Source organism: Taudactylus pleione, unplaced genomic scaffold (genome assembly GCF_031769625.1).
Source record: "Taudactylus pleione unplaced genomic scaffold, aTauple2 ptg000116l, whole genome shotgun sequence".
NCBI classification, from domain to species: domain Eukaryota; kingdom Metazoa; phylum Chordata; class Amphibia; order Anura; family Myobatrachidae; genus Taudactylus; species Taudactylus pleione.
Genome location: NW_028284518.1, coordinates 22,277,342 through 22,292,867, shown reverse-complemented (window position 1 = coordinate 22,292,867; position 15,526 = coordinate 22,277,342). Strand labels below are relative to the sequence as shown.

The 15,526-nt window shown below is 45.6% G+C and overlaps 1 protein-coding gene across 1 annotated transcript in view; it reads left to right on the top strand.

The window, feature by feature from the left end:
• The window catches only part of LOC148524822 (leukocyte elastase inhibitor-like), a 63,925-nt gene that overhangs the window by 22,940 nt on the left and 25,459 nt on the right, over nucleotides 1–15,526 (top strand). The window contains exon 4 of the mRNA XM_088471803.1: nucleotides 14,961–15,098. Within this exon, the coding sequence (XP_088327929.1) occupies nucleotides 14,961–15,098 (138 nt within the window). The remainder of the gene's footprint in view (nucleotides 1–14,960; nucleotides 15,099–15,526) is intronic.

Genomic DNA, 15,526 nt, shown 5'->3' with positions numbered 1-15,526 from the left:
TTTGTTGATGCACGTGCGGCTACTGCGCACACAATTCACAAACACAGAAAATTATTTTTTTTTTGGTTTGGACTGGAGTGTACTTTGGGGGTTACAGCACCCTTTAACGGTCAAGCCAGCCGGCCCTTTACTTATGACACAGGCGCACGCTTGGCACTACTTTGTTGATGCACGTGCGGCTACTGCGCACACAATTCACAAACACAGAAAATAATTTTTTTTTGGTTTGGACTGGAGTGTACTTTCGGGGGTTACAGCACCCTTAACGGTCAATCCAGCCGGCCCTTTACTTATGACACAGGCGCACGCTTGGCACTACTTTGTTGATGCACGTGCGGCTACTGCGCACACAATTCACAAACACAGAAAATAATTTTTTTTTGGTTTGGACTGGAGTGTACTTTCGGGGGTTACAGCACCCTTTAACGGTCAAGCCAGCCGGCCCTTTACTTATGACACAGGCGCACGCTTGGCACTACTTTGTTGATGCACGTGCGGCTACTGCGCACACAATTCACAAACACAGAAAATAATTTTTTTTTTGGTTTGGACTGGAGTGTACTTTGGGGGTTACAGCACCCTTAACGGTCAAGCCAGCCGGCCCTTTACTTATGACACAGGCGCACGCTTGGCACTACTTTGTTGATGCACGTGCGGCTACTGCGCACACAATTCACAAACACAGAAAATATATTATTTTTTTAGCACTTGGGGGGAGCACCCCTGATGGACAGAGCACCCCCTGGACAACACTACAGCACCCCTTTAGGACTGGGACACTGCACAGGACTTTGGAGTGGACACAGCCCCTATGGAGAACTGACTGCACAACACAGTCCAGCCAGCCCCTATGGACTTTGAAGTAGTGGACACAGCCCCTATTAACAACAGCAGCACAGCACAACACAGCCAGCCCCTATGGACTTTGAAGTAGTGGACAACAGCAGCACTACACTACACTACACTACACTACACAGCCCTAACTCCCACCCTCCCTCTTCACTGTCCACAGCCGAGTGAGAAAATGGCGTCGACGCGGGTACCTTATATAGGATCCAAAACCTGCGAGACTCGGAAGGCGGGATGATGATGTTTTGCCTCGATTTCAGATCCGAGTCAGGCGGGAAAAGTCGAGCCTGACTCGGATCGGACTCGGATCGGGGGGCTCGGTGGGGTTCGGATTTCAGAAATCCGAACCCGCTCACCCCTAATAAAAATGTTTATCTTTCTTAAACCCTTCATCAATTAAGGATTAACTTGCAGACCTGACACCTTAGAGAATATCTGTAACTGAATTGGAAGCTTTAAGTATGGTTTAACTACAGCATAGTAATGGAATAAAATCCCTTGCATATTTTATAACCTATTATCATGGCTCTCTAATATCTACCATCCTGCCTAGCAAAGAGGCAAGTTTAAAGTTTATAGTACATAGGACACTTGACCAGGGTGACCTAGCTCCAGGGGGGGTGCATTTAAGGTGACATGTGAGGCTCGTGCACCAGTTGAAGAAGAGAGGTGACACTCATTGGGGGAGCTGTGGTGCCATGATCAGATGATAACCGGCTGGTGATCAATGATCACTCTTCAAATATGCAGAGCTGTGCAGGCTCAGAGTGTGGGGAGAAGCTGGGCAGGCTGTAAGAGAGGGAAGCAGAGCTGGTAGCAGGACACAGGTGGGCCGGGAAGAGGAAGGAAGTGGATTAGAAATAGGAGGTAGGTGGCCCAGAGGAGGGATACCCAAGAGGCAGACACACAGGCCATGGACAGGTAGGAGGCAGGTAGGGAAGAGGAGGTAGTCAGGCTGGGGCTTGGGGAAGTGTAGCCAGGAAGAGGACAAAGTTGGGTCAAGAAAATGAGGCAGATGAGCCAAGAAGAGGATAAGGGAGTTGGGGCTGTGCAGTGAATATTATTGGCATTCAGCTGAGGGGCCTTACTAGAACCAGCACTCAAGTTAATATACTGTAACTAAGTTGGACTTTGATCAAAATCCTTTAAAGTACCAGGTGATATTCATTTTTTTTCTTACTGCCACAACAACTTTTTCATAGGTGATTTAACTAGGAAACAAAGTAGGTGAGCTTGGGACTGGGTTGTCGGGTACATATCAAACTTATCCATTCCCGAATAATATACTGAATTGTGAAATTGGCTTCAATTTAAGGTGCTCCAGTTAAAATATTTCCTTCTCACTCACAGCAAGATGTTGGTGCGACGCTACTTTGAGGTGGCATCTATTTCCAGTGGGGGGTGGCAGGAATTTGGTCAGGACCAACCCTGGTGTCAATAAGTGTCTTGAAGAGAAAGTAACGCTGCCTCTGAATACTACTTAGATTAGAACAATCTCCAGTAGGAAGGCCAACTGAAGCTCAGCTAAACAAAATGAAAAATCTAAATAAAGAAAAAGGATCTGCCAGATCCACTTCAATGATGCCAACAATTTCTTACTTTAAAGCATACCTTTTACTTGAACATAGTGGAGGCTGACTTTTTGTGAGGTGAACTGTTATTTATGAGAACCGGCCTTTCTGCACTTCATTAGTAAACAGAGACATCTCTTTATATTCTAAGCATAGACATATTTATATTTGGCACACGGGCCCAGTGGGGCCTTGCACTGCACACCCTGCACCCAGAGCATAAGTACAGTCCTCCTCCTATGTGGTGCAGTGACAGTCGAAAAGATGGCACCATGCAGTGAAAGCAAAGACTCTGACACTGTGCATTTGCTATCTTGTTGCATGCGTCATCTTATGGAATATCACTGGGAAGATGACACCACATAGGAGGGAGAACCCACTTTCCTGAGAGGTACGATGTGGAGGGGCGTGGAGCGAGGTAGCTGCACAGAGGATCGGGCTTGCTGCACACCCTATATTGTGAAACTGCTTCATGAATATATCTCTGCTATTTATATACAGAGATCACTGGAACATTTATATATATATATATATATATATATAAATATATATATTGTGACACAGTCAGATTAGGGGTTCCTCTCCTGGGTAGAGGACTCCTTCCTTACACACACAGCAGCTGGGAAATAGTACGCCAGACTGGATTCGAGTACAAGCTGGTCGGTGACAGTCTTTATTGTGCAAAACAGAAATAGCATAAAGAAATTATAAACGGAAATCCTAGCCCTGGCTGGGCTCTAACTTTACAGGTGGTTCCCTCACTACAAGGACCTGGCAGGGCCTAATGCCCTCACCAGCAACAAGGCACAGCACAGTACTCACAAATAGGTTTTTCAAGTGTCTCTGAGCAAACTCCCTGCCTGCTCTCCCAGGTGAGACACTCAGCCCTAAACACACTAGGCTTATATTGGCCACTCTCAGGTGGAAACCCTAACAAGCCTGTTACCAGGCTGCGAGAACCAAAACCTGGAGTGGCCGTGGGTGGAGCCCTCCCTCTCCTCTCACCCACAACCCCCAGGTCCCAAATCGGCTTTTCAAAAAGCCGAGACTCAAGCCTGCTACATTGCAGACTTTCTCCTGGGGGTTTAAAACACATAATGACAGGAATCTGGGACAAATGTACCTGCCACAGACCACTTTACCAGTGATCCTATCACATATCCCCCCCCTTTGTTTCGACCTGTGGGGCGGAACATCTGAAGCCCCCCAAACAATGAACGCGTAACAATGCGTCTGCATTGGCCAGCTGGCTTCCTGGCCTATGTTCCACTGAAAATTTTAACGTTCGTAAAGAACCATCTCGTAATTCTCACACTACTGTCCTTATTTTCGGACATCCACTTCAAAGGGGCATGATCAGTGATCAATTTGAACTTTCTTCCAACCAAGTAGTACCTGAGAGCCTCTAACGCCCACTTTATGGCCAACGCCTCCTTCTCCACTGTGGCACCGGGTAGGCATCGAATTTTGAAACACTGTTCAACTTTCGGAAGTCATTGCAGAAACGCACACTCCCGTCGGGCTTTGGAATCAACACAATGGGACTTGACCATTCACTATGTGATTCTTCAATAACCCCTAACTCTAGCATATTTCTAATTTCTTTCGACACCAATTCTCTTTGTGCTTCTGGTAACCTATAGGGCTTTAGATTAACTTTAACCCCTGGGTCAGTGATGATGTCATGTTTAACGACTGAGGTTTTCCCAGATACGTCAGAGAACAGCACCCTATTTCTGATTAGAAACTCCTTGACCTCTTGTTGTTGAATTGCCGACATGGTTCTTGCCACTGTCACTTCGGGAACTAAGGGCCCTGGATTTACTGGAGGGGCTCGGATGGCCGACAGTACCGTTCTATCTTTCCAGGGCTTTAACAGCTTTATATGGTATATCTGTTCCGGCTTTCTTTTCCCCGGCTGGTAAACTTTGTAATTGACCTGTCCCACTCTTTCTGAGATTTCAAAGGGCCCTTGTCATTTAGCCAAAAGTTTATTTTCCACAGTGGGAACCCACACTAACACTCTGTCCCCAGGAGCAAAGCTGCATAACCGAGCATTGCGGTTGGATACCCTCTGCTATGCCTGTTGAGCCTGTTCCAGGTGCTCTCTCACTATCGGCACTACCGCAGCCATTCCCTCCTGCATTTGAGAAACATACTCAATCACCGTTTTGTAAGGACTAGACTGCCCCTCCCATGTCTCTTTGGCAATGTCTAGTAACCCCCTTGGGTGTCTCCCATACAACAAGTCGAAGGGTGAAAACTAGGGATGTGCAGGCTCGGTTCTACTCGGTTCCGTTCGGTTCTTTTTACCGAACCTTATTGGCTATCCAAAACTCGTGACAGCTGAAACCCAATAAGATCCGGTAAAAAGAACCGAACGGAACCGAGTAGAACAGAGCCTGCACATCCCTAGTGAAAACCCGGTGGAGGACTGGGGAACCTCTCTTATGGCCAACAATAAATATGGCAATAAGTAATCCCAATCCCTACCATCCTTGTCGACCACTTTCCTAAGCATGTGTTTTAACGTCTTGTTAAACCTCTCGACCAGCCCATCGGTTTGGGGGTGATAAACCGAAGTTCTTAACTGTTCAATTTTGAACAGGCGGCATAACTCTTTCATGACTTTTGACATAAACGGTGTACCCTGGTCAGTTAGTATCTCCTTGGGTATACCCAGCCTGCTAAAGACATGAACTAGCTCTCTGGCAATGGTCTTGGTTGATGTATTGCGCAACGGGATCTCTTCCGGGTACCTGGTAGCGTAATCCATTATGACCAAAATATACTGGTGTCCCCTGGCAGACTTCATTAAGGGTCCAACCAAATCCATCGCTATTCTTTCAAACGGCACCTCTATAACAGGCAATGGAACTAGTGGACCCTTAAAATGTGGCCTGGGAGCATGATACTGACACTCAGGGCAGGATGCGCAAAAGTCAGACACCTCTTTATGAAGCCCGGGCCAGAAAAACCTCTGCATTATTCGCTCAGTGGTTTTCTCTACCCCTAGATGGCCTGCCGTTATATGACCATGGGCCAGATCCAACACTGTTCTTCTGTAGGCTTTGGGAACTATTAGTTGTTCCACAATATCTTCCCCCTTCTTAGTCACCTGATATAACAAATCCTGACACATTGCCATGTGGGGATAGGACAAAGGACTATCAGGGTCTACGGGTTTACCATCAACTACTTTTACATTCTCCCTGGCTTTTACCAAAGTAGGGTCATTCAACTGCTCCACGGCAAAGACCTCTCTTCTGACCTCTAAATCAGGCAGATGATCACCTGGCCCAACAACACTTCCCACCTCAATGGGAGGCACATCAGTTGGCGGGCCACCGTCACGCTCCGCATTCTCTGGTTCGCCAATCATAGTAGAAAAAGGGAATAACTCTGACTCAGAAGAAACTCCCTCCTCCACTACATCGACAACCTTCTCAAATGGATCGGGGTTGTTCCCCTCTGGAACAAAACGGCTTTCCCACAACTTCCAGAAGTGAGCAAAGTCTCTCCCCAATATTGCATCGTACATCAGACCATGCACCAAACCCACAGAAACTATAGCAGAGCCACATGGTGTCTCGATGTTCACCTCGGCAGTAACATAATATCGAGTATCCCCATGTATGCAGGTCACACCAACAGTTTTCCCCTTATGCCTCAAGGGGTTCACCAGCTCAGCTTTTATAAGTGTCACCAAGCTACCAGAGTCTAACAGTGCCTCTACTCGGTTGCCATCTACAGTGAGTACACACATGTGCTTATCAGTCTCAGCCTGCCGGTCAGCCGTACAGGCTGTCTGTGCAAAGAAAGACCCCCTGCGGTAGACATGAGCAGTATCACATTGCATAGGTTCAGTTGTAAGTGAACAATTAGCGGCAATATGGCCGAAGCCACCACATCGGAAACACTGAGTCATATTAATGTCTAGTCGTTTATGGGGCAAGAACCTTCCTGGCCTGGTAGGCCTGTCTCCAGGTTCTACACCCTCAGTCTTAGGTACATTCCACCGCCCAGCACCCTTCTCCCCTGGAACAGTCTTACCAGTGTCTGTGGGAGTTCGCCGGTGCGCCATCGGGGCTCGGTGGGGCATACTCATCAGCTCCTCAGCCGCCACGTACCTCTCCACCAGTTCGACCAACTGGTCCGCGGACTTAGGGTCTGCATGGCTCACCCACTTGCGCAGAGTCACAGGTAATGATCGCAGGTACCGGTCCATCACGACCCTTTCCACGATCTGTGGTCAGCGTCTCGGGCTGTAGCCATTTTGAGGACAGATGGACGAGGTCATGCATCTGTGAACGTGGAGGCTTGTCCCTATGGAACTCCCAGCAGTGGACCCGTTGGGCACGAACAAAGGTGGTGACTCCCAAGCGAGTTAGGATCTCCTGTTTTAGTTTTTTATAGTCCTTGGCATCAGCCAGGCATAAGTCGAAATAGGCCTTTTGTGGCTCCCCAGACAAAAAAGGTGCCACCAGACTTGCCCACTGCTCCTTGGGCCAACTCTCTCTTTCGGCCGTTCTTTCAAATGCGGCGAGATAGGCCTCCACATCATCGCCCAAAGCCATATTTTGGAGGAAGTGACTGGCTCGTACGGAGTGAGTGGTGGTGGGAGGACCAGTATTAACATCTCTGGGCCGGGCGACCAGGTGCTGTACCACCTCTTTTATGGCCTGCCTGTTTTCCGCGATGGCGACCTGTTGTTGCCTCTGGGCTGTCTCTAAGGCCAACAGTTGCACCCTGGTGGATTTCTGCTGAGCCCTGGTAGATTCCTGCTGAGCCCTGGTAGATTCCTGCTGAAGATGGTTCGTCTCCTGCTGAAGTTTGTTCGTCTCCTGCTGAGCTCCTGTAGCTTTGAGCAAGGCCTTAATAATTTCCTTCATTTTGTCCTGGGGTGTAGGTTGGAAGCTGAACCTTGCCTCTCTGAGCATTGGCTGACGCCTCCTCTATGGGACTCCAAGGACACAGCGTTATTTCCACACTCACAAATTGGGTGTCTGTCCCTTTAATTTTTAAACGGAAAGTTTTCCTCTCGCTGCAACTTCAGTGTGTGTGGGTGCCCGCATTCTCCACCATATTGTGACACAGTCAGATTAGGGGTTCCTCTCCTGGGTAGAGGACTCCTTCCTTACACACACAGCAGCTGGGAAATAGTACTCCTGACTGGATTCGAGTACAAGCTGGTCGGCGCCAGTCTTTATTGTGCAAAACAGAAATAGCATAAAGAAATCATAAATCGTAAATCCTAGCCCTGGCTGGGCTCTAACTTTACAGGTGGTTCCCTCACTACAAGAACCTGGCAGGGCCTAATGCCCTCACCAGCAACAAGGCACAGCACAGTACTCACAAATAGGTTTTTCAAGTGTCTCTGAGCAAACTCCCTGCCTGCTCTCCCAGGTGAGACACTCAGCCCTAAACACACTAGGCTTATATTGGCCACTCTCAGGTGGAAACCCTAACAAGCCTGTTACCAGGCTGCGAGAACCAAAACCTGGAGTGGCCGTGGGTGGAGCCCTCCCTCTCCTCTCACCCACAACCCCCAGGTCCCAAACCGGCTTTTCAAAAAGCCGAGACTCAAGCCTGCTACACTGCAGACTTTCTCCTGGGGGTTTAAAACACATAATGACAGGAATCTGGGACAAATGTACCTGCCACAGACCACTTTACCAGTGATCCTATCACAATATATATATATATATATATATAATATATATATATATATGTATACACATATATACATTCATACTTACATACATACATACATATCATTATAAACAGTGCCTTGCAAAAGAATGTGGACCCTTTTACATTGATCTCATTTTACTGAATAGCAAATGCACTTCTTTGTGATACTTTATTGTGAAGTACTAAAATTATTTTATTTAATGTGTCATTCTTTTATGTTGCAAAAACATCTTAAGAAAAATATTAAAATGTGCTGTTTAAAAAAGAATAGTTCCTGTGTTGTTAAACCTCTAAGTTTACACTGGTGAAAAACACTTTTCAAATGAGGACATCATTTGCTTTACAGTTGGCCTCCATTAATGAATCGTAAAAATAATTCCTACAATTTCAATATAAAATCCCCCATATCAGGGCTTGTTTGGTTGTAAATCTGGAGAACAGTTGTGAAATGAAGGCTAAAGAGCCCATCAAAGACCAAAAAATATAAAGTTATACAGATGCATGTGTTAAGAAAATTACAAAGCAAAATACAGGGGTTTGGATGTCCAAGTGGGCACTGGTGGTTCCATTATCTTGGGTGTTCATCAAAACTAACTGCACAAATATGAAGGAAGCATGGGATAGGAGCCACTGCGAGGCCAGCTATAACTTTGAAGAAGCTGTAAGGTCCATTACTGAGAATATAGAATAGGTACACCGCTAACTAGGGATGTGCAGGCTCGGATAGGTTCGAGTTTGCACGCTGAGTTCAGATTTTTCCCTCCAAAAAAACGGAACTCAGAACGAGGCAAAACGTCATCTTGCATGGACAAACATCATCATTCCTGGACAAAAGTCCAGGAATGATGATGGTTGTCCATGCAAGGTGACGTTTTGCCTCTTTCTGAGTTCCGTTTTTTTGGAGAGAAAAATCCGAACTCAGCGTACAAACTCGAACCTATCCGAACCTGCACATCCCTACCACTAACCCATATCAAACACCATGGGGCTGATTCCGAGTCGTTCTCAGATCCGACTGCTTCTGCATCTTTAACTGAAGCCGTGGCTGCATCTTATGCTAATGCCACGGCCAAAACAATGTAACTGAGTTGCCCACTTGCAGTGTCTTGCAGTAGTGCATTTCCATCTTTGCGCTTCTTTAGATGAACCGTCGGATACACCATCGAAACTTGCGCCAGCCCTATGACAGGTGCAGTTTCTCCATCGCACCATGGCCTCCTGTGTGTCTTTGTACGCAGACAATTACAGTGACACGCCCACGACATGCCTACATCTGCTTAGCCACCCACCTGTTACTCAGGAACCCCCACTGAATTCCACAGAACATGCATCCAACTCTATTCTGTGTCTGTGAGCGCTAACAATCAGGACGCATGCACTGTGCAACTGAGATGTATGTGCAGACTTAAAACATCGGCCATTGACACAGCATGCAACTCAGAATCAGCCCCCATGTCTATAGTGCAGTATATTAGTGGTAGCGTTATGTTGCAGGGGATGTAGTTATGAGACCGGCGCACGCGATGCCGCCAGTCTCAATACCTACATCGAAATCCTGACAAGGGACTTAAGATAGTCGTCAAAATACCAACGCCTATCTTAATCCCGGTGCCGGAATGCCGAAGGACGCCAGCCCGAACGAGGTAAGTCCGGGGTGCCCTTAGCATTAGCCGCAGGGGGGGAGGGTTAGGTTCAGGCATGAAGGGGGGGTTAGGTTTAGGCACTAACGGGGAGGGGTAGGGTTAGGCTACAACAAGGGAGGGTTAGAGGGGGAAGGGGGGAGGGGAAGTATACTTACCCGACCCCTGTCGGGATACCAACCATCGGGATGCCGCTGTCGGCATCTCGAAAGATGGCATTACATACCCATTCCATGTTGCAGAGCTGCTTTTCCTCAGCAGTTACTGTGTAAAATACAAGAAAATATTGCAAGAGGACCTGTTTCACTCTACTAAACAATGGAAGCTTGGGTGAAAATTCAAGAAGAACATTAAAGAAGCTCAAGAAGAAAAGGGTTTATGTCCTACAATTGCCTAATCAATGCTCTGATCTTAATCCAGATAAGAATATGTGGCACTGTTTGAGGGCTGTGGAGCACAAGTGTCATCTGACTAATTTAAAAAACCTCAAGCAAATCTGCTCAGATGAATGGGCTAAAATCACTCCCAAACAAAGTGGAAAGTTTGTAACCACCCCAAAACGGGTTACATATGGCTGGTTAACAATCAAAATGCCAGCAAGCTACAGTATATGTAAACCCCAGAACTAGGACATCATTATGTTGGCCGTTGTAAAATGCTATTTAAAGTATTTTACAAGCAGCAGTAGTACAACTGTAAGCATGATCGTAATGAAGGAAAGTATGGGCTTAACTATGTATATATTTTGGGATACTGAGATGTTCTTTTTCACCCATGAATTATTAGCAATATCTATACACATTGGAGGAGCAAAGCAAAAATAATACCCCTTTTACACCAGAGCAAAAACCTGGGTTTTTGCTGGGTCTACCCGGGTCGCAGCTCAGTGTAAAAGGGTTCCTGAAAAATAACCCAGGTCAAGTGACCCAGCAATCCAACCCAGGTAGCTACCAGTGTTGGACCCAGGATGGACCTGGGTAATGGTGCAGTGTAAACGGTTCAACCCGGGTTATCTGACCTGGGTCATGCCTAAAATGAGCTGATTGGTGGTTGTGGGGCATTCACCTCCCACTTTTTATGACCTCACAGCTTTAGCAGGGCAGTCCTGAGTTCAGTGTGAACAGGGCTGACCTGGGAGTAACCCAGATCGAAGCTGCAGTGTAAATGGGTCTGACCTGAGTCTGACCAGGGTTGGAACCATGTCCAAAAACCCAGGTCGGACCTGGGTTTTTGGTGGAAAAGAGGTATTAGCAAGTAATGCTGCCCATACATCAGCGACTGTTTGCCGTGATCCGGCGATGCGATGGGAAATGCTGGCGTTTCCACCCCTGTTACTCAGGAAACCCCACTGAATTCCACAGAACATGCATCCAACTCTATTCTGTGTCTGTGAGCGCTAACAATCAGGATGCATGCACTGTGCCACTGGGATGTATGTGCAGACTTAAAACATCAGCCATTGACACAGCATGCAATTCAGAATCAGCCCCCATGTCTATAGTGCAGTATATTAGTGGTAGCATTATGTTACAGCGGATGTAGTTATGAGACCGGCAGCCGCAATGCCGCCGGTCTCAATACCTACATTGAAATCCCAACAAGGGACTTAAGATAGTCATCAAAATACTGATGAATTATTAGCAATATCTACACACATTGGAGCTTATACTGAGTTGGGAGCAAAGCAAAAATAAGCAAATAAAGCTGCCCATACATCAGTGACTGTTTGTCGTGATCCGGCGATGCGATGGGAAATGCCGGCGTTTCCAGGTGGAAACAGCGACCGCCCACCATCGATGTTCAGCGATCTATCGCAGGATTGCTGAATTTTGACATGTTAAATGTCCCCGATTAGACAATCACAATAATTTTTTGATTGCGATCATCAAATCGGGAAAATCCAACATGTTGGATTTCTGCGATCCTGCGATGCCGGGTTGCAGCATCGCGGGATCGTGACAATTCATTGCAGATGTATGGGGCCCTTTACTTTGTGTCTTGGTAAAACCATAATACAATGCAGGTGGGCCAGATTAAAAGTATGCAGAGAGATTTAGATTGGGAGGGGCGTACCCTAGCTGAATTCTAAACTGCAGTGTAAAAGATGTCATTATTTGTGGGTTACATGTAAAGCAGCCAATATTTACCTTGCAGCCAAAAAAAAAAAAAAAAGATTATTATTTGCACCCTTTCCATTGCAGCATTTATTCCAGTCGTTACAAAGTTACTTCTTTCTTTGCTCCCAAATCAGAATCAGCCCCATAACAAGAAATAAATATTACTGATAGTATAATATAATGTATTACACACTAAAACAAACATATGCCAATATACATACATCAAAAAGAGCCAAAACCTAGTGTTAGGATGGAGGTGTCCAAACAGTGCAAGACACAATGGGCCATATTCAATTAGGCTGCGAAAAGCCATTATCGGCAATTTATCGCCAATGAGGTCATTTTCGCATTTCTCACTTATCCCCGTATTCAGTTTTTCGGACTTTTCGCCAGTGTGGAAAATCAGTGGTTCGAACCCAGTGATAAAGTATCACCTATGAATGAATAGGTGTCGAAAAAAAGGGCAGAATTGCGGTTTTGGGGTACAAACTTCAAAAAGCAACCCTACATCCCTTGGACAGTCCCCAAAAGGTAATCTGTGTCAAAAAATAAAAAGTTCAACAGGACACCCCAAAAACAGTGCTTTCATTTTGGGAGTGAAAAAAGAAAAAGTTAGGGGACAAACTTTAAAATTAGCAAAATAGACTCAGGGGGGTCCCCAAGTATGCCCCAGGTGTTTTTTGATTGTGTTTGTTTGCTGCAGGTGGATTTTTCACGATTTTTAAAAGTTCACTTTAGCCACTGCACCCATTTTCAGGTACCCCAAATTTGATGGGACTACTTATTTTCCCCCAAAAATTTTGAAAATGCTATTCTTCACCACTTTTTTAAAGACTCAAAATTAAAGCTATTGAGACTGTTTAAACACCCCAAATACCTTTAGCAGGGCTATTCGGTGGTACCCATAGTGAACCCCCATGTCAGACCACCTTTTGGGTAGGTGTCAGGCTGATTTCCCCAAAAATGACAGCACTTTCGCTGATTTCGTTATTGCCGGCTCCCGTTTTTGCTGTTTTGGAATTGAATACAGGGATAAGCGGGAACGAGCGCGATAAGTTTTTCAACCTGAAAACCTCAGATGACAACTGACTTTTCGCTCCAAATTGAATATGTCCCAATGTGTTTCATCCTTCTAGACTTAATTTAGTGCATGTGTGTTCTAGTAAAAAGACAAGAGAGTGCACATAGGACCTCATTCAGAGCTGCTCGCAAGATGCGAGCGCTCGCTCTGAATGAGGGCGGCGGCTTCTATTTTCAGAGCTGGCCTCCTGGCCGCTCGCTAGGCTGTGGCTGACCACCCACAGCTTTAGCAAGCTGCCTGGTTGATGGTCACGATGGTCAAGACCATCGTGACCATCAGGGCTTGCGACAAGACCCTTGTGGTAGGGTCTTGTCTACTGCAAGTCCCACTGAGCTTTTGACTCTATTAGAGCTGGAAGCTCACCACTGACATCACGAGTTATGTCAGTGGGGCTGCCACCAAACTGCAGGCGTTCTGTCGGGAACGCCTCCGTTTGTGTAGCCACCCCCCTGCCCCGCCTACAAAACAGGGCAAGCTGTTGATCACCATCGACAGCCGCTCCTGTTGTAGTGAGTCCCGGAGTGAGAGAATTTCTCTTTCGCTACGGGCTTGGCACACGCAGTGCGGCCGCTGTGCGTGCGCAGGGCCTCAACATCGACCCGCATGCGAGCGCATATGCGCTTGGGAGTGGGTCTGAATGAGACCCTTAGAGTAATGAATTCAATTCGCACATTATTAACAACTAATTGAACTTGTACTAACTTGCAAATTTTAATTATTACACTATGGGCTAAATTTACTAAGCAGCAGTTTTCAAAGCTGCCATGCCTTCGCCGGTTTGGGATGGTTAATTTAAAGGGGTAATTATATTAAATACAAATGCACCTGATTTTGTATTTAATATAATTGCCCTTTTAAATACAGCAGCCCTAAATGCCCCAAATTAGGTCGCTTTAAGAAGTGCAGGTTAGCAAAATTATCCTATCAGCCTTAAGTGCGTGCTCTTGTCTTTTTACTACAGTTTCTAGACATTCTGGTTTGAGGCTGATTCTGCGACAAGCAGAAACTGCCATCACACAGCACGCCTTTCCTATGTAATTCTCATATGTACACTAATACCCTTTTACACCAGAGCAAAAACGTGGGTGCTGGGTCTACCTGGGTCGCAGCTCAATGTAAAAGGGTCCCTGAAAAATAACCCGGGTTAAGTGACCCTGCAATCCAACCCAGGTAGCTACCAGGGTCTAACCCAGGATGGACCTGGGTAATGGTGCAGTGCAAACGACGCAATCCAAGATATCCGACCTGTGTCATGCCTAAAATGTGCTGATTGGTGGTTGGGGAGCAGTCACCTGACACTTTTTATGACCTCACAAGTTTAGCAGGGCAGACCTGGGTTCAGTGTGAACAGGGCTGACCTGAGAGTAACCCAGATCGAAGGTGCAGTGTAAACGGGGGTCTGACCTGGGTCTGACCTGGGTTGGAAATATGTCCAAAAACTCAGGTTGGACCTAGATTTTTAGTTTAAAAGAGATATAACATATACTTATCCACCTGTGGGGTGATAGGGCATTAAGCACTTGTACCAGAGTTGCTTTCAGTATACCCCCCTCCTCCAAACCATCAACAATCTTATTATTCTACCCTTTCCTTTATCTTCCAACAATTTATTAACTAGCTGTTTATATCCTGCTGAAAGATTTCTGCCACACACCTACAGTTGCCTCCACAAATGCCCTAAAAATCCTTCTACCTTACAGTATCTACACAAAGTACACAAAATATGTTTTGTTTTTGACTGATTCTTTTCAGAAATGTATACTGTAACATATTCTAATGGTGCATACACACGTCAGATATGTCAGATGAACGATTGGAACGATTTTAGACTGTATTAAAATGAATGGAATTGTCCAAATCTGACTGCAAACACATCAGATGTCAGATATCATAATCTGACAAGCGGGAACGCTCATCGAGTCTGTTAGCTTAAAATATCTAATGTATTAGTACAGTGATATGCTTTTATACAAGTTGTATAATGTAAACCTGCAGATTTGGTTTTCAGAACGCAGGTGCTGTAGACATACAAAACATTCCCAAAGTATATGAAGAATTGTCTTCACACATCAATCAACCCAACAGCAAATACACAATGAAAACAGCTAACAGGCTATATAGTGAAAAAAGCTTCCAGATTGTAGCGGTAAGTTGTCTAATAGTTTATGTAATGTATACTACATTCTTTGCTTGTGCTGAAAAAAGGAAAACTACACTGAACTAACAGACTGGTAATTGTAATATTCATCAGATGCATTGCGCCAGTTTTGGACTGATAAACAAGACATACTTTGATAACATTTTATATTATGCAATGACTATTGAATATTTTGTCTATAGTGCCTTTTACTAAAGTGTTCCAAGTCCTATTCTATTCTTCACTTTCCAAAAGGGATATGGTAAAATGACTTCATAACCTTTATTTATGCTATTCTATGTGGCAGTTGCTTTGTTAGGCAAACTGAAAATGATCTAATTCTGATTACAAGCTTGTCAGCAACTGGGAAAATGAAAATGAAAACATCACAAGTAGCATCAGGCACTGTGCCATTGTCTACTGCGCAGGTGCGGGAT